At 40.9% G+C, this 19764-nt stretch overlaps 1 protein-coding gene across 4 annotated transcripts in view; it reads left to right on the forward strand.

Moving 5' to 3' along the window:
* Positions 1-19764, forward strand: part of FSTL5 (follistatin like 5) — a 355157-nt gene that overhangs the window by 319141 nt on the left and 16252 nt on the right. For all 4 annotated transcript variants that reach the window (XM_081208810.1, XM_081208812.1, XM_081208811.1 and 1 more), the window contains 3 exons: positions 3269-3418; positions 11736-11843; positions 15215-15339. In XM_081208810.1, coding sequence (XP_081064936.1) covers positions 3269-3418; positions 11736-11843; positions 15215-15339 — 383 coding nt within the window. The remainder of the gene's footprint in view (positions 1-3268; positions 3419-11735; positions 11844-15214; positions 15340-19764) is intronic.

Here is a 19764-nt window from a genome sequence, read left to right on the forward strand (position 1 = left end):
TCTAGGGAGGCAAATCACTCTACTTTGACGTTGGCATCCATCATTCTCAAGAGACAATGGTATGTGCCTCTGGCCACGCTGGAGAATCACAGCACCTGTTGTGGCTGAAGAGACCAGTAACTCATAACTGCTGCCTCCTGCCTTGTTTTTGCTGTGACATCTCTAGGGTGCTAGCCTGGACAGTGTGTCTGGAGGTCCTGGGCTGCCTAGATGACAGGACCCCACTCTTGACCTCTCTGATATAGTCCAAAAGAAAGCAAAGCAATATGTATAGCACCAACTTGGCTATAGGAATTGCTGGAAGGAGGCATACAAGATGCCATCTAACTGTCGTAGGGACTCTGCTCCAGATTTGTACAGGCTTTACTGCTTAGCCTTTTTTTCTCCCAAATATGTTCCACAAAGCAGAGGGTATGGATTTTTCTGCAAGGCGGCAGAGACTTAGGAACAGAGATTTCCTTCTCCTAGATAGGCTACCTTTCAAGGTTGATGAGCACCATCTACCCCTCACTTCCCTTTACAGTACATGCAGAAACCATCTTCTTGATCGTTGGGCCCACTATTGGTCATGTCCACTCAATCTGGCAGAGCCTGTCTTTGCATGCAGGGGAAGTCCCTAACTCATGGAGGGTTTGAGACCCATCAGCTAACTTCAGCTGGTTTAGCCAGCCTTTTGAAATTGTTTCTCAGGGTGTGTCCACTGTCACATGCTGACAGCTCCTAGGAGAGACAGCTCCTGAGAGCTGAGTGAAGAGTGGAGACCAAAGATGGACAAACTACCTCAGAAGGAGCACAACATGTCACACACCAGTGGTACTACCCCTAATACCCCATATACCCCTCAGTGAATAAGAGACAGGAAAAGGAAAAACCCCTCCATAGGGGAACATAACTTTTGAGAATTTGAATGGCAAGATTCGGCACAGCATTAACAGAATTATATTAAGCATTAATAGGAAATTGAACCTTGATTTTAGTATCAGCAAGTACTCTTTTGCCCGATGTTGGTCAATTCAAAGGAACCCTTTTTTAATGTTCCAAAGTATTATAGAGTGGTTTCAAACAGACACATTTCCCTGTAAGATTTAATAAATTCTGAGCAACAAATAATGACTGCTAACCTTCCTTGTAAGTGGATACATTCTAAGCAGGACTCAGAAATTGATTTCTGTTTCACTCTGACATGCGAAGATTCAGACAGTGCCTATACTGTGTACTAAAGAAAAACCATCAAACAGAGATGCCACAGAATGCTCAGATAAACTATATCATGTGCCTTTTAAAAATGTGCTTTCTAGTATTCAACCCCTCTGCATGTCACAGGTGCTGTTTTCCCCTCTATTTTTCATTTCAAAGAAACCCCTGCACAAGGAAACAAGATATTTGCTTAGCAGCTCATCAGTGCCTGCTGTTTATTCCTCGCTTGAAGTCATCATCCTCTGTCACACCATAAGTATTGCTACAGCAGCCTGCTATGATGTGTCAAATAGAAGATATTAGGTCAGGAATAAGCATCAGATATATGCTAAAATCTTGTTTTGATGAGCTGTCCTGAGTAATAAGATGAAGAAAAGATGAAGAGAAATCTTGGCATATGTGACACATTTCTGGCCCAAGCAATTTTCAGAACTGGAGTATGAATATTCTTCAAGCATTCTTTGAAGTGTTCTTTGAACTGTTTGGCACACAGTTAATTTTGTAGCACTGGTGGATTTACTTCATATCCACTGATAAATAGCACTCTGGAAGATCTACATGCCTTCTATTCACACATAGTCGCTGGCCATTTGCCTTTTGTGTTGTTACGGCTACATAACACTTGTGGATTTTCAGAAGACATTACAGTCCACACATCAGCTGCCAGATTAATAACCCTGTGTTCATATGAATCCTTTAGAGCATCCGGGATAGACCAGAAGCACTTTCACAAGTGATAATGGTTAAGTTTTGGTCATTTCCCTTCTCTGTATAGCAACTGTAAATCTGCAGTGAGAGGGCCCAGGTATCCGGGAATGGGAATTAAGGGGACTGTTTTACACTGCATCAAAAGACTGGCTCACACAGTGGGCCAGAGTCATAACATTCAGAAGCAGCATTATTACTGCTGACAATCTGTGCACCAGCCGAGCCATTCCAGAAGTCCCAGTGGTGCTTGTGCATAGGCCCAGCCTCACCACTGGCTCCCCCTCCTGGTAAGCAGCAGCAATGCTGCTACTGGGATACTAGTACAGTGGTACCTCGGGTTACAAACACCTCAGGTTACAAACACTTTGGGTTACAGACTCGGTTAACCCAGAAGTAGTACCTCGGGTTAAGAACTCTACCTCAGGATGAGAACAGAAATTGCACACCGGCGGCATGGCGGCAGCAGGAGGCCCCATTAGCTAAAGTGATACCTCAGGGTAAGAACTGTTTCGGGTTAAGAACAGATCTCTGGAATGAATTAAGTTCATAACCAGAGGTACCATTGTTCTGTGAGCTTTTGTGAGTACTTTTCTCACTTTATTACTAGTAGTAGTAGTATTCTGTTGGGAGCTGCCCAGAATGGCTGGGGAAACCCAGCCAGATGGGCGGGGTATAACTATTATTATTATTATTATTATTATTATTATTATTATTAGCTGCTCCTGAACATTACAGGTGTATGATATTTTCTGTCACAGATTCTAGAAATTAAAGGGACAGGATTCTAGAAAGTGCATTTCATGCCATGTACAATATTCTGTTTATTCCTGGGACACAGGAAACTGAATTATATAAAGTCAGGCTCATTTTCTGTTTAACTCAATGATGTCTATTGTGACTCAGAGCAGCTCTCCGAAGTCCCAGATGATCAGATGATCTTTCACATCATGTGATTACTTTAAAACAGAACACAAAAGTGGATCTGGTGGGGACTAGATCTTGTAGCTAAGGCACCTCTGTGCATAAATGGCATCATAGAAGATTTTAGAGGTTTTACAGCTAGCACATCGTCCATTATGCTAGACAGGCATATAATTTAACCAACATTAAACAAATAACTTCAAGAGACAAGCTAAACTGGGATGTGGAGGGGAGGTGGCTGAATGTTCTTGGATGAAACTGAATTCACGATTTGAAGCTAGTACAGTTAGTTCCTGAAATAGTTCAGGCTTTGCCTGTTCTTCTGGCATATTTTGAGCTTGCATTTGAGTCATGCAGAAATGTGGCAGAGTTGTTATGAGCACCCTTTAGAATTATTGTGGTCTTAGAGTGATTTGTCATCTTCATTTCTTCTTAATTCTAGGATGAAGTTTGCCCTAAAGCTGAGGGGGAAGAAGTCCAGCAGTGTGTCTGGGCATCTGCTGTTAATGTAAAAGACAAGTTTATATATGTAACCCAACCCACCTTAGACAGAGTGCTGATTGTTGATGTGCAGTCACAAAAAGTTGTTCAGGTAAGTGTTCTTCCTAGGTAAGATACTCTTTTCTTTCATTTGCTGTATAAGTTAGAACAAAATATTGGATTGAGGCCTGTTGCTTATTCTTTCTCTCATCAGGCCATGATTCAGGAAGTATGTAATCTCACAAACTACTACAAATCTCACAAACCACTACAACTGTGTGATAGTAGTTTCTATAGAATATCCTACCAGCCATGGATATCTGGAGTTTTTCAAAGGGAACAGTTCCCTTTGTGGCTATTAGCAAAGACAAAAAGAAACTGCAACCTGATTCCTATCAGTGTAGTGTTGGGAAGAAGTTGCCTTATACCAAGTCAGACCATTGTTCTGTCTAGTTCAGTATTGCCTTTTCTGACTGGGAGCACCTCGTCTGGGTTTCAGAGGAAAATTTCCCAGCTTTAAATAGAGATTCCCAGGGTTCAGCTTAGGACCTTTTACACCCACAGGGCTAGGGCCATGTCCTTGCAAGAAGCTTATACAGTGGTGCCTCGCAAGACGAAATTAATTCGTTCCGCAAGTTTTTTCTTCTTGCGAGTTTTTCGTCTTGCGAAGCACGGTTTCCCATAGGAATGCATTGAAAATCAATTAATGCGTTCCTATGGAAACCGCTTGCCAGGCTGGCAGTGCGGAGAAGGGCTTTTCTCCCCACCGCAAGCCTTCAGGACAGGTACGGGAACAGAGGGGAAGGGGCGCAGCGCTTCTCCTCTGTTCCCGGGGCTTGCGGTGGGAGGAGGGTTTTTCCTCCCCACCGCCAACATTCAGAACAGCATTCTGAATGTTGGCGGTGGGAAGGAAAACCCTCCTCCCACCGCAAGTCTTCAGGACAGCCATCCGAAGGCTGGCGCGGGGAGAAGGGCTTTCCGCCCCACCGCCAGCCTTCGGAGCAGCCTTCTGAAGGCTGGCGCGGGGAGAAGGGCTTTTCTCCCCACCGCCAGCCTTCGGAGCAGCCTTCCGAAGGCTGGCGCGGGGAGAAGGGCTTTCCGCCCCACCGCCAGCCTTCGGAGGAGGTCCGAGGACAGTGGGAAAGAAGCGCTGAGCTTCCCCGCTGTCCCGGAGATTTCCCTATGGGCTTTCGTCTTGCGAAGGAAGCCCATAGGGAAATTCGTTTTGCGAAGCGCCTCCAAAACGGAAAACCCTTTCGTCTAGCGGGTTTTCCGTCTTGCGAGGCGTTCGTCTTGCGGGGTACCACTGTATGTGGCTTGCGATGTGCACTGTGACTCCCACCTTTCGGTGGTAAGTCCACCCAAAGGAGTGTGATCATATCACATTCTGCAGTGTGTGTTAACAGGCTTACGAAAGTGCTGTTCTCTGTTGGGAGGGGGCTTTGCTGTAGCCATGGAAAGCAAGATGGATTTAATGCTATTGCCAGCAATGTTCCTACCTGCAGGAAGAAGCTTACAACTCTAAAACTGATGTTGCAGAGGTGGAGCATGGCTGGCTGTGGATCTTCTGGATCCTAGGTAGATCCATCCCCTTGAAATGGGCCCCAAACAGCAAAAAAATATAAACATACACACACACACACACACACACACACACACACACACACACACACTTTCTACCCTTGTTAGCTAGACATGGCAGATGAGACATCCAATCAATCATTCCACTCTGCTCCGCTCCACTATGCTGGTCCCAGTGAGGGCTTCATATTGCTCTGCCTGGCTTCACCCTTATACCCAGTTTACCTGGGAATACATTCCTTTGGACAGAATGAAACTTACTTCTGTGTAGAATGTTGAGGACTGTGCTGTTTATTTAACTAATATCTTGGCATCCTTGAAATTGCTCATAGCAGCAGCTTATATTTTGAAGTCTGGATGTTTCAGACTTAGATATATGAATGCATGTTGCCCATTCAGTGCTTATTGTTAGATGTTTTTAGAGTATTACACTAAAAAAAATGTAAACAAAGTGCAAATATATTTCGGTGGAAGGGAAGGATTTTTTTTTAACCCTATAAAGATTTGTATTTTAAAAATTGGCAAGTTTATAAATCCCCAAAGTTTTTTCTGGGTCCCTGAGTTTATCATTACTTTAACTATGAATGAGGTGTACATTTACCTGTGTCTTTATGTCTATATGGATGTGTATGTGTACATGTGATTGATACACATACATAGACAAGTAGTTGGCATGTTTTATATATCATAGCAAATATAATTGCCTGTTCAACCATTTGCTATGATGTACAGTTTAAGTTTTAGATACTTCTCATCTGTGAAAAGGGTTAGCCAAAAACATTCAGACAAGAATTTTCACCTTACTCTTGAGAGCAAAATCATGTCAGCACTATGTTTCAGAACACAAAGAAGTGTCTTAAAATTCATTTCAAGATCATAAAATTTGCACTTTCTAAAATATAAATGTGACTTTCCTGCAAGCAGCTGTGCTTCACTTCATGAATAGGCATTATACAGTTGCTAAAATATCTGCTGTCATCTTCATAAGAAGAAATGAAATTTGAAAGTGATTGAAAGTGTCAGGCATGGCTGCTATTAAAATTTTAATCCTTGCCAATATTCCCAGTACCCTAGACTTCTTTATAATATAACAGACACTAATATACAGCTAATGCTTGTACACCAGTGCACATAATTTCTTTTTTTTATCATGTATCAATATGACAGGTTAAAATAAAGATAACTATAATTTATTTTAGAGCAGCTCTAGAACGCCATCATCATAGCATTCAATAAAATACAAAAGAAAGGTTCTGTTCATTTTTAAGCACAGAATTATAGTTAGGGAAGCAGTTGGAAGACTGCATAGTTCACCTGCATTTCTTAGAATGTAATCCAGCTAATCAAAAATAGGCATTATTTTGTTTGTCACATTTCTGTCTTGTCAAATCCAAGCAAGAGAAGAATTTGTGGGTTGCCATGCTCACCTAGTATTCAAGGTGGGTCCAGCTTATTAGTTTCAGGGACATTTCTAAAGCACAGGTAGTTCACAACAGGACTTCTCCTTTTTCAGCCTGAGGGCCACATTGCTTAGAGGGCAAGCTTCCAAGGGCTACATGCCATGGAGCCTGGGAGAGACAAAAAAAATAGTGGTTGGAAGAAGGGATGCAACTCTTCACCTATGAACCGGAGGCACAATTTCAGACATACAAAATACCAAAGTTTTAACACCACTACAAGCTTTTACACCTCCTCATACACATCCCCTCCAGAGTCGTCAACCAGGCTGGCAAGAGCCATTTTCACCAATCATTGACACAATATAGCCATGTAAAAGCACTAGAGGAAGTTGTGGAGTGTGGCTTGAGGAGGAGTCCCATGGCCACGTAGGCCTAGACAGCTGCATTCAGCCCTGGGCCTGATGTTCTCCACACCTGGCGTATCTGAATGAAACATCATGTTCATGCTTGCTAGAACCTGGATTTCCCATATGCAGTCCACAACTACTTTGGATGGCTGTTATAATGTGTTATATCCAGTATATGCTTTGCCTTAGACTGCATACACACTGTGCTTTCAAAAGACACTTGAAGCATATTCTTTCCACCAAAGAATGATGGGTGCTGTAGTGTACTCCTCACAGTTACAATTCCCAGCAACACCAATTAGTTTCCAGGCCCAATTCAAAGAGCTGGTATTGATCTTTAAAGCCTTACATGGCTTAGGACCTTCATACCTTAAGGACTGCCTCTCCCCATACAAACCGACCCAGACCCTGCATTTGTCATCTGAGGCTCTTCTCTATGTCCTCCCTACCTGAGACGTTCAGAGATTGGCAACAAGAGAACAGGCCTTTTCTGTGGTGGCTCCCCATCTGTGGAATGCTCTCCCCAGAAAGCCTCGTCTGGTGCCATCATTGCCTGCCTTTAGGCATCAGGCAAAAACATTCCTCTTTACCCAGGCCTTTGGCAATGAAATAATCTATGGCCTGTTAAAGGTGTGTGTAGAGGGGCTCTCATTATTTTATTATTATGTTATCTGTCATTATGCTTTGTATTATTTTTATTATTATTATGTTCCGTAAAATGTGTTTTAATGTTAAACACCACCCTGGGAACTTTTGATGAAGGGTGGTATATAAATTAAATTAACAACAACAACAAACTGCAGGGCCCATAACTCTTTGAGACAGGAAATGCATGCAGCCTTAGTGGAAAGTGTTTCTAGTTGTGCAAGTCAATTCCCACTACACATTTAGGCCTCTTGCCAACCCCCTCCCAAAAGCTGCTCCTGGGGGAGTCTCTCTGCTACAGAATGGAGTCTTGTGCAGAGGACTGTAGTAGGCAGGCTGGTGTGCCCTGTTGTGAGTCCAGAAATATTGCCCATCAAGTCCAAGACACAACCCTTGTAATATTAACATTATAACAAAGTTTATTCTCATTTAAAGAGGACCCCGGCACTATTTCTGTTACACTGATTCTCACACATTTCTGCAAGAAGGAAATCCCGTTAATAAACTGAAATATTAAACTACATTACAGGTTTTTTACCCTTGATAAAAATCCTGTGAGAAAACGGAAAGAGGCTTGTAAGATTTTTAGCCAGGGTGACAAAATATAATGTCTAAAGTTCCCACAAAAACTTGCCAGCCATGAAGGAAATATCAATTTATCTCTGTCATTTTACAGTAGAGATTTCAGCACTGAAGTATAACTAATATGAAGTACTTTGGCAGTTTTTAGGGAAAGAGTTGGCTCAGCAATGCTTGTAATATCATAGAAACAATCCTGCTCTCTTATCCCATAATGATATGCTACTGTATTTTATTTTATTTTTTTGCAAGCCCCAGGAGTTATTTTTCTCTTGCATTTAGACATAAATCTTTAAATATGTATAACCGATATGTGAGGCATTTAGATTCTTAGCCAGTCCACTTTGATGGAACTATTTATTTTTTCTTTCCACATCACTAAGATGTCTTAGCATAGGAAGGTACAAGAAGTCAAATATGCACATTATTCAGAAGGTGGATATCTTTTGCTCTCTATTTACTCGAGAAAAATTGCATACCTTTCTTGGAAAACAACTCTAGATGGTGCCACAAGAGGTGATCTTGTCAAGCTATAATTGCATGCATGGAAAAACATGTTGTTGCAATACAATCCTGTACCTGAATGATATCCAGCCTCCCCAACAGGAACTAAGGGAAGGGACCAGCAGAAACACATGAAATGCGCTGGGTGGTCATGCCAAGCAAATTGTGATTTTGGAGTGTTTCACTAGGGATGAGCGAAACTGTCAATTTCTGTTTCTCCTTTTTTCCAATCATAAGTCCAGTTTGCCAGATTTCGACATCACGTTTTCAGCATCCTGATCTCATATTATACCTGCTGGGTGAGGTAGTTTGGTGTGAAGTTACTTAACACATTGGGTAGAGGCAATTTTAATCACGCCAGTACAATTAGCAAGACCACCTTCAGTGATTTTTCATCTTACATAGAAGCATTTCTACAACCATGGCACCTACACAGCTAATATCCCATGTAATATAACATCTCAGATACAAGGGACATTTCGGAAATAAAGTGAGAAGCAGACCTAGCACACAGATTAATAGAAGAATTGTGCTCTAAGTGGAACTATTTAGACCTGCATTTTCAGTTTCAATGGGTTTGACCCAAGTCGCCTAGTTTGATTCCCTTCGATTTCTTTGCAGTGGTTGAACCAACAATAAGACGTTGTTTCAAACATGCACAATTTGCAGTATCACAACAGTTGATTCAGGCGTGAAAGACTATTGCAGGTGTTATCTAGCAGCATAAAAAAGAAAGAAAGGTAACCCAGTAGTAAACAATTGTCCTGGAGTTTGTCTGCTCAAGAAGAAAAACAGCTTTGGCTTTACAGGAAGCTGGAGTTTTTCGCAACACCTCAGGTGTATAGTTAAGCATCACCAGTGGTCTCAGCCAGCCATTAGCACATTATCTTGAGGATCTACATCATTACTTTAAATTAGATCCACTTAATTAGCCAGCTGGTACTCTTCTTGTCAAACTGATAAACAAGCTGTGCTTCACAGTTTTGTGATAGAAAGACCAACAAACAGAACAGAACAAAGAGATAGATAGAGGGGCTCCTTTTCAAACAAAAACAAAAATACAAATGCAGCCCTGATAGTGGAGTTAGTTCATTGACAGCAACAGAGAATTTTTTATGAAGATTACCCGCTCTGGGATCCCACAGCTAATTCTCCTCTGGCCCCCTCGCTGGCCCAAATAGGACTAATTTAGCCAGCTAGCCCTGGTGATCATCTAATGTTTATTGGATGGATTTTCCCCTAAATTGATTTTTGATTTTTTAATTTATTGCTATTCACGCTTTTATACTGTATTTTATGCTGTTTTTGTTGTATCACAATTAAGTGTTTTAAATTTGTTGTTAGCCACCCTGAGCCTAGTTTTCTGAACTGGGAAGGGCAGGGTATAAATTATTATTATTATTATTATTATTATTATTATTATTATTATTATTATTATTATTATTGAGGGCAAGCACAACATCCAAAAAGAAACTACTAAAATGTTCTCTAAATAGTCTCCTTTCAATGGACCAGATTCTGACAGTTCCCTACACAATACAAATAGTGGCAAGGATTATTATTTAATTGATTGTTCTAATCTGCTTTTAAGGATATATACCCTCTGAAGGCAGGTACACATCAATATAATACTACATCATTACAATTTCAGTATTTTTAATGGCTGTAAAAACTATTAGTAGCATTCAGATGATAGCAACAGATACAACCGTTCTTAAGAAGCATAAAGTCACCTGAATGCAGGGTAGGTGGCAGGGGTGTGTGTGTGTCTTTCAGGTGTTCCTAAATGTCAGGAGATCAGGTGCCCTATGTATTTCCCTGAGACGAGTGTTTCAGAGACAGCAAGGCTACCGCAGAGAAGGCCCTGCCTCAGATGCCAGTCTTAAAGCTTGGGCAGGTACATATAACTGTAGGTAGTCTTTCTGAAAACATGTTTCTTTTTTCTTTCTTTCTTTCTCTTGAGCTTTAAAGGTCAATACCTGTATTTTAAACAGGGCCAAAAGTGAATAGGCAGCCAGCATAACTAGTGTAGAATTTGTGTAATATGTGGAGAAAACCTGGCTCTTACAAGTGCCACGGCTGCCACATTCTGCTCCAGTTGAAGCTTCTGGGCCATCTTTAAAGGCGGCCCCATATGGAGTGCATTGCAATAATGTAGTTTGGATGACGCCAAGACATGCATCAATGGCCCCTTCTACAGATAGTTGGAGATACAGTTGTCATACCAGCTGAAATGGGTAAAAAGCACTCTTGGTTGCTGATGATACCTATGACTCGGTCAAAAATGCCAAGCCCAGGATGATTCCCAAACTGCATACTTGGCCCTTTTGAGGGAGTGTAAACACGCTTCTGCCAACCTAGCAGTTCGAAAGCATGTCAAAGTGCAAGTAGATAAATAGGTACCGCTCCGGCGGGAAGGTAAACGCCATTTCCGTGTGCTGCTCTGGTTTGCCAGAAGCAGCTTAGTCATGCTGGCCACATGACCTGGAAGCTGTCTGCGGACAAATGCTGGCTCCCTCGGCCAGTAAAGTGAGATGAGCACCGTAACCCCAGGGTCATCCGCGACTGACTTAACTGTGAGGGGTCCCTTTACCTTTAAACACACTTACTCCATTTATATCAAGCTGCTGCTGTGTTTGTTTCTGTAATTCTAAGCACCCAGTGAATATTTTTTTCTTGTCCTAACTCTCTCTGTGTGCTTCTTCTACTTTTAAAAGCACACACACAAAATTATTTCAGTGAAATATATTAATTTTGTCTTGTTTTACTAAGTTAAAAATTACATGAAAGCTATGATCAAATAATATACACATCGAACAATCACAGTTGTGTCAGTTTCCTTCTCTGGTCAGAATTCTTTTTGCTAGTTGAAATTCTTCAATTTGCTATTAAAAAGGAAATGGATCACTTTGATGAATCCATGGTCAGTATATTCCACATTTTTCTCTTCATTTGCAACTTTTAACAAAAGCAAAAAGATGTTCACAGATAAACCAAGAAGCATAGAATCTAGGAAGAAGGGTAAATTAATAGTTTGCTGCCTTGCCACTTTTGTCTCAAGCATTTTAATAGCTTTGTTGCGGCATACAACTTAATTAGGTGGAGACGGAACATATATCCATGCCACGTTGTTCAAATAATGAGCAAAGATCACTGTTTAAGCAGGAGTGCTCTAGCTTCAGATTAATTAGAATGACATCAACAATTGAAGGCTTCACTGGGGTCTAATTTTCACTCCAAACTTGTGCAATATTTACGTTACTATAACGTTAAAGAAAAGCTGGTTCTTTCCTTGTTTCTTCATATTCTTTAGGCAGTAAGTACAGATCCCATTCCAGTCAAACTTCACTACGACAAATCGCATGATCAGGTATGGGTGCTCAGCTGGGGAAGTTTTGATAAGAATTCTCCTACACTACAGGTGAGTATTTTTATTTCATTGTTTTAGTTATAGCCAAACTTGCTGTAGAATCCTATGATACACAGATAAAAGTAATTCCTTGGAAGCTGCTCAACAGCAGCTATCAATGAATTTTTAAAGCTATCTTGTCAGCAATAAGACTTACTAAGAAATTTCCTTCATTTGTACGTGCTCAAAATGTAGAAAACCTGCAGTGGAATACTTATAAACTATGTCCCCAGTTGGCACTGCCCCACAGTGAATAATGCCAACATTTTGAATTAAATCTAAACAAACACAGATTTTATTTTGTTTTTTAAACTTCTGTTCAGAATGCATTTCTCTTACTTTGGCAGTTACGTGCAGAAGAGGGAGCCCTCAGTACTATTTCTGGTGATGTTTCACACATAAGCACATCAAAATGGCTTTAAAGTATCTACAGATAAATCACAACAAAGATTTGTGCCTTCTAGTTGTGTAACAGGAGCCATGTGTAACAGGTTGGGGATGGGGAACAGAATCCAACCCTTCTTACATGAACAGAATCCAACCCTTCTTATTTCAAACCTGGAACAGGTGCATTTTTTATTGTTGTGCACCATCCCAGGCTCCCTTCAGTGGAAGGGGAAGGCGTGAAAACAAAATGAAATTTATAGAAATAGCATTTTGTATGGGTTCATCTGGCAGATCTATAATATTTAAGGATTCTGTATTGATAGGTCCTAACACATGAGGTTCATAGTTGATGATCAGGGGGAAAGATCCAGTGAAATCACCTCCACTCACAGGGTGGCAGACTTTTAATCCTTAAGTGGTGCTGTGCAGCTGTGGAGGAAGCCGTTCGGGAGCCTAGGGCAGCGCGCCCAGGGGCCGGGCAAGCCACCCATAGGGACGGGGTGAGGGGCACACCGCGGGGCCTCTGGAGTCTGCCTACCTCCTTCCACTCAGCTGCCCTACAGCTGGGGGTGGGGGAGGCAGCAGGCAGACCACTTGGGCAGTGCGGAGCCTGTGTGCACCCAATCCACTGCTTCTCTCCCAGGAGAGACGCATGGCTCAGGCATGCTGCAGGCCCCACAGTGAGTGCCATCCAGCATTTTGTCACCCCCTCAGTGGTGACACCTAGGGCAGAATGCACCCACCACACACCCCTTCCTCCGCCCCTGGTGCTGTGGAATGTACCTCTGGACAAGTGACATTAAGCTATTATTGTGATGCCTGAAAGGTACCTTACCAGCAGGAGAATTTTAAAGAGATGACCACATGTGTACACAGAACTGTAGAATTTGAATTGAAGGGAGCCTTGTAGGCTCTCCTGTCTACCACTGTTTGATGCAGGAAACCTATAGAATCATAGAGTTGGAAGAGACCACAAGGGCCATCGAGTCCAACCCCCTGCCAAGCAGGAAACACCATCAGAGGACTCCTGACATATGGTTGTCAAGCCTCTGCTTAAAGACCTCCAAAGAAGGAGACTCCACCACACTCCTTGGCAGCAAATAGTTGGAGCATCCCCTACAGAAGTCTGTCTAGCCACTGCTCAAGGAAAAATGGCTCATTATAAGCACCAATAGTTGCAAATTTTAAAATATATAGAATGCACAGTAATTTTTCATCAGAGCTGCTTTGTTTATAATGATTCCTGACTGCATGAAACCAGTAAATCTCCAGGAATCATTAAGATGTAGCAAATACAGACAAATGTGTATTCCCCTGAATGCAGGAGCTGTGCAATGCTTCACATCCCTTCTTTATTAGAGGCTGAGCATAATTTGGATTGCCTGTGAATGTTAGTTGCTGAAGTTGGTTATTTTTGAATCATTTGTTTCAAAAGGGATCAGAACTATCAAACTGATAATGGGATTGCATTGAAAGAAACAGCTTGTTTTCGCAGGGAGACATACTTTCAAATGCAGGCTGATATATATTGCTATTGATTATGACTCGGGAGCTGATCACAGTCTCCAGGGAGCTTTAAGCATTCCACTAGATGCACTATTACTGAAAATTACTTCAAAATATTTATATGAACTTTAAGGCAAAATGGACAAGAAGATTGATTTCCTTATGTCAAATACATGTTTTAATTTGGATACAACTCTATTAATTTCTAACCTGGCAGCCCAAACCTTGGGTTGCTGTGCAGGGATTGCTAGGTCTGTGTAATGCCATAACCACTGAAGTTGAGGAACTGGCCCAGCACCTTTGCAATTATATCAGCCACCATCTCTGACTGAGGTAAAAGTGCTATACAAAATTGTTAGTGGCAAAGGAATAGGTAGAGAAGTGGGGAATGGGGGGGGCAGCAGATGACTGTTTGTCCTCTTCAACTCTTTGGGTTAAAAAGGAATTGGGTATTGTGGTACAGTCCAACAAAATGTGTATTTGTTGTATTTTGTATGCCGCAGTAAACTGTTATAATAGGATTGGCCTTAGCATTATATCAGGACCAATATTCCTGACTTCAGCTAAATCTGTGCAACCATTCTGCGTATCATTGTTTCTATACAGATTTATAAGACTGTGATGTGTTATTTGCTTACTTCAGTAGAAACTATTGGATTTACTTTTAAGCACTGGTATTTAAATTTTTATTGTTTGCATCAAAATGTAGGGCTTACTCATATAATATTTCTCTGTACATACACCACTAGTCCAAGCTGTCTCCAGGCACACATTCACTTGGGAAAACATAAAATGTCAGCACCTTATTTTCATGGTCACAGGAGCCAGGAAACATGCTATTACAGTTTCAGAAATGTATACAGTTCATTTGTGCACAGGGATAGATCCACATTCATCTTGCTTTGCAGCTTTCTTTAATGTATTAAAAACCCCTGATAATAATATTGTTGCTGAATTACAGGCTGTCTCTCATGTTATCAGGGTATACATGTTTTTGTCCTGCCAAAAACATTACAATACAAATTTTGAGCAGAGTTTACACTATCACTGAAAGTGAAATTTCAGTGCAAATTTGAATTTACCTATGGTACCTGAAAGAACCATCTGAATAATTCTGAAGGAAGAAAGAAACAGTGGAAGAGTTAGGATTTCTCACAGGAAGTTCATATATCCTTTGTACTAAAGCTAAAAAGCTGAATATATGTTGAACTCCTAGAGTGCCTTGCTATACAACCCACTATATTCTTATTTCTAATTGGGGGTATGAACCACATGCCAAAGAACAAATAAGGCAGGTACCTTATTTAGAAACATCTACTTTCAAAACAATGACAATGACTGCACCCATTACAGTAACTTTGTTTGAGCCAAGTGTTGGAATAAGTTGTTGGTAGCCTTACCCTTAACATAATTTAATCAAACATGATTGATTCAAATTAGATTTTAAAGAAAATGTGAGTAATTGTCCTCCACAATAATACATCCTCCAGGTGATAACCCAGGCCAGTGGGAGTATTTCTCATCATACTATTCATACTCAGCCAGTGGGGAAGCAGTTTGACAGAGTGGATGACTTTTTCATTCCATCTACAACCCTCCTCATCACTCACATAAGGTAAGTGACACACAAAGAGTTCTGGAGCCAAGGGTTTGTACTTACTTATCTATTGGATATCTTTTAATGTTGTTGTTGTTGTTCCCCAATATCACATTCATTCTTTCCCTAGGTTTTAGGATAGGTTTTCCTGTAGAGTCGTACCTTGGAAGTCGAACAGAATCTGTTCCGGAAGTCGGTTCAACTTCCAAAATGTTCGGAAACCAAAGGTCAGCTTCTGATTGGCTACAGGAAGCTCCTGCAGCCAATCAGAAGCCACAGTTGCCCCGTCAGACGTTCAGCTTCCAAAAATAGTTCGATAACTGGAACACTCACTGAAACAGGTTTGCGGCATTTGGGAGCCAAAACGTTTGAAAACTAAGCTGTTTGAAAACCAAGGTGCGACTGTAGTCCTATATTAAAATACTCTGCCCTCTCAGTCCTCGGATCTTAAGAGCTCCACCTTTCTGCCACAGCCCACTCCCATCCTATCCTTAGATCTTGTGGTCCATGGCAGAATTGTCTTCCTAAGCAATTTTTTACTTGGGGTGCTGCAGTGTAACTTGAAAGCAATTTTTTTTGGTTCAGCTAAAAATAAGGAGCATAGTGACAATGAAAAAATGCAAAATGGGGGGGGGAGTTTGATGGGAATCAATACAACTTACAATATATATATATATATATATATATATATATATATATATATATATATATATAATAAAAAATATATATAAACATATGCCAAATACATTTATGTTGCACTAGTCGTCAGCAGAAGGAACAGGGAATGATCAAAGGGAACATTAACCTTGAAAAACAAAAAGGGGCAGGCTTCCAAACACAGGTCTTCTTAGAAAACAAAACTTTTCTTAAAGACAGAAACAGGGTTAGCCAGAAAAAGCAGTAAGCACCCTCTCTCCAAACTAGGAATCCCTAGTTCCAAAGAAAACAGAGCATGGCAGACAGTTAGCAATATAGGAATGAATGAATGAATGAATTTACTAATACGGTCACAGACCAGCATCAACACACACAATATCATAGATCATATTTTTTTAAAAAAAAAATCAGAAATACAGAGGACAATTTGAATATAACAAGGATTTAAATATAAAAAAATTAAAATTAATTATTAGCGTGCCCCCCTGTAATTAACATTTAGGGGTTTGGTCATTATGGGATACCACTTGCTTCCTGCGATTAATTGCAGACGCACAGAATTTGGCTACATTTAATGTAGTCTGGGGATTCTTGCCCTCTAGCAGTAGTTTTAAACTATGGTGTTCCGATTCTTTCCTGGACTTTTGCAAAACAGGTGTAATAAAAGTCAAACGTATATCCTCATAAAGACGACAACGTAGTAGTACATGTGAAGCAGTTTCAACTTCCAACGAGCCACAAGGGCAGACCCGTGCTGTGTATGGTTTACCCTCAAATCTGCCCTGATTAGCAATATAGGACTTGTCATCAAGTCCCTAGTTCTCTGCAGACCTAGTTGAACCCCAGCCCTAAAGGACACTTCTATGTACTCTGGTGTTACTCATGTAAGAACACACAGCAGTGTGGAAGTACTTCAGTCCCTCACTCTTGGGCTATGCAATCCAACTGAAAAAACCTCAATGATCATACCTCCTTCTTTGCCTCACCTAGAGAGTTTTAGTCCTTGTGTTTATTCCTTCCAATGATTCTTCTGAAAGTTAGTTCAAATACATGAGCTCAATTTTCATTCCTGTCAGACATGTCAGCTTTTGACCTCAACATCAGCTTTACACAAAAATGTTCACTCACAATGAACTTATTTGAACATTATAAAGAATTTTGGTTTTAAAGAAATTTTTTAACTAGCCTTTGACAGCATATTAAAATAAACCAGAAATTAAATTATAAGCCTGTACGGACCTGTTTCTCCCTTCCCCCTCCACCTCTAGAGAAATATATTTTAATTTGTCCACTAAGGAGTTCAACGTTCACTAATTAGTTGTGCCTTGGTTTAAAAACCTGGAGGGCTGGTTTAAATAAAAAAATGAAAAAAATCTAAGTATTGTCAGAAAAGGGTTTAAAAGCTGTAATCTCATTGAACTTGATGGGACCTACTTCTGAGTAGACACATAGAATTTAAAGGTAGCTGTCTTTGGTGAAAATGCTCAACAGCAGTGCCAGCACAGAAGGGACATTAGGACGCAAACATGAGATTGCAACCTAGGGATGGAAAAGGAATCTGTTTTAACAGGATTTATGCTCCTTAGCCTGGCCTTGACAACTCAGACATGGGTTTTCAGGGCCCATCTTACTCCCGTGACGGTGGTAATCTATTTTAACCATTTCTAATTATTTTGAATTTTGAATTATTATAGCCTGCCCTGGGATGCATTGGTGAAGTCTTAGTAGTAGTAGTAGTAGTAGTAGTAGTAGTAGTAGTAGTAGTAATGGAATTTAGAGTTTGTGACCTGGTCGAGTTTTCCCCATATCAGACTGCCTCTTGAATTGAGTACTTGCTTCCATCCAAGCCACTCATGCAAATACATACAGTGGTACCTCGGGTTAAGTACTTAATTCGTTCCGGAGGTCCGTTATTAACCTGAAACTGTTCTTAACCTGAAGCACCACTTTAGCTAATGGGGCCTCCTGCTGCTGCCGCGCCGCCGCCAGAGCACGATTTCTGTTCTCATCCTGAAGCAAAGTTCTTAACCTGAAGCACTATTTCTGGGTTAGCGGAGTCTGTAACCTGAAGCGTATATAACCTGAAGCGTATGTAACCCGAGGTACCACTGTATTGAGTTGACCAGGCCACAGAGTGACTCCGGACAGATTGGGCTGCTCCCTGAAGTGACAGATACAGCTATCAGTCTTCTGCTGGTGTACACTCCTTTTAAATCCAACACTAGTGAGTGAGTTACAGATAGGTAGCCGTGTTGGTCTGCCATAGTCAGTCTTTAAGGTGCTTTAATAGTTGGTCTTTAAGGTGCTACTGGAAGGAATTTTTTTATTTTGACTAGTGAGTGAGGTAGTAGATGAAATTAAAGACAACAAATAAAATGAAAAATCGGCATAGAGTTTCCCAAACTTTCTCTCAATATTGAAGCATTGCTTAACTTCAACCTGCATTTTATCTTGGTGGCAATAATACATTTAATTCGGCAAAGCTTTGTCAAAAGTAGCAACAATAGGGCCCTTAATTGTCCCCACAGGTGTCTCTAGACAGGCATTAAATTTCTGTGAGGAATGAGAGAGAGAATATCAAAAGAGAGATATTTAGAAGTCTGTGGAGCAGAAGGGCTGATTATTTTAGCTCCACAGTTCATAAAATTAAGAAAAGTAAGATAATTGGAATAAATTAAAGGCTCTAATTATAATATTATACAATGTTTCAAAGCAATGTTAAATGAAATAATTGTAAAATATTCATTCCCAGTCTTTGGCTGCTTTAATCTTTCTAGCAGGTGTTATGAACATCACACGGTACCTGCCTTCACATGTGCAAGAATGAACAATCAACCTACTGGTGTGTTAGCCCGAAATTTAAATAGAATTAATTATTCTGTCTTTGAAATAGCTCTCTTTGTCTGAAGTGCTAATAGACATAGGAGCAATATTCAATCAGAAGCTATTCTGATTTTAATTCCTTCAAACATTTTTGAAGTCTTTAAATGTGACAAATAAAGGAGCGTTGGAAAATATAGACAGGTGCAGTATATTGAATTGGATCATTGGTCCATCTGCCTCAGTATGTTCCTCACTGATGGGAAGTGCGTCTTCAGGGTTCCAGACAAGGGGGCCTTCCCAGCCCTGCACAGAGATGCTGGAGATTAAGCCAGCGGCTTTCTACCTATAGACCAAATATGCTCCCACTGATACGGGGTAGGCCTTTGTGTTCCTGCACCACTCGACTTTCTTTGTTCCTGAGTGCGAGACTTCAGGGGATGGACAGAAAGGCCCAGAAGAAACAGGATGGACTTCTTGGGATGGTATAGCGCACCCTGTTTCCTGTAACCCAGAGTCTTGGAAGCTATGACCAAGAAACACAAATTAATGGTTGGGCTATTTTGTTGTTTCTGGTTCTCATTCAGTATTCCTACACTTCTCCTTTTGTGGCTCTTATACTGGAGATGTAAATTAATGAGGTTAGATGGAATGCTTAGGATGCTGCTAACTCTATTATATGCTGCCTCCTCCATAGTTTTTCTTGCAGCTACCCAATCGCTGCCAGATTACAATATTTTCTGCAGATGGTTTTCTTAGACAGCAGTCTGTTGCCACAATACGTATTCCAAATCCTTATATGTCAGACACAAAGTGAGTCATACTTTGGATGACTAAGATTGCTTATATCAGGAAAGCTGTGTTTTCCACATTTTTATTATTATTTCAGAAGCCGGGTAGTTGACAATAGCATTGTCCCTGTACCCTTCCCATGTCCTATGGCTGGCTGCTGTAGGAAAGAGAATG

The sequence above is a fragment of the Podarcis bocagei genome (assembly GCF_964188305.1).
Source record: "Podarcis bocagei genome assembly, chromosome: 9".
NCBI lineage: Eukaryota > Metazoa > Chordata > Lepidosauria > Squamata > Lacertidae > Podarcis > Podarcis bocagei.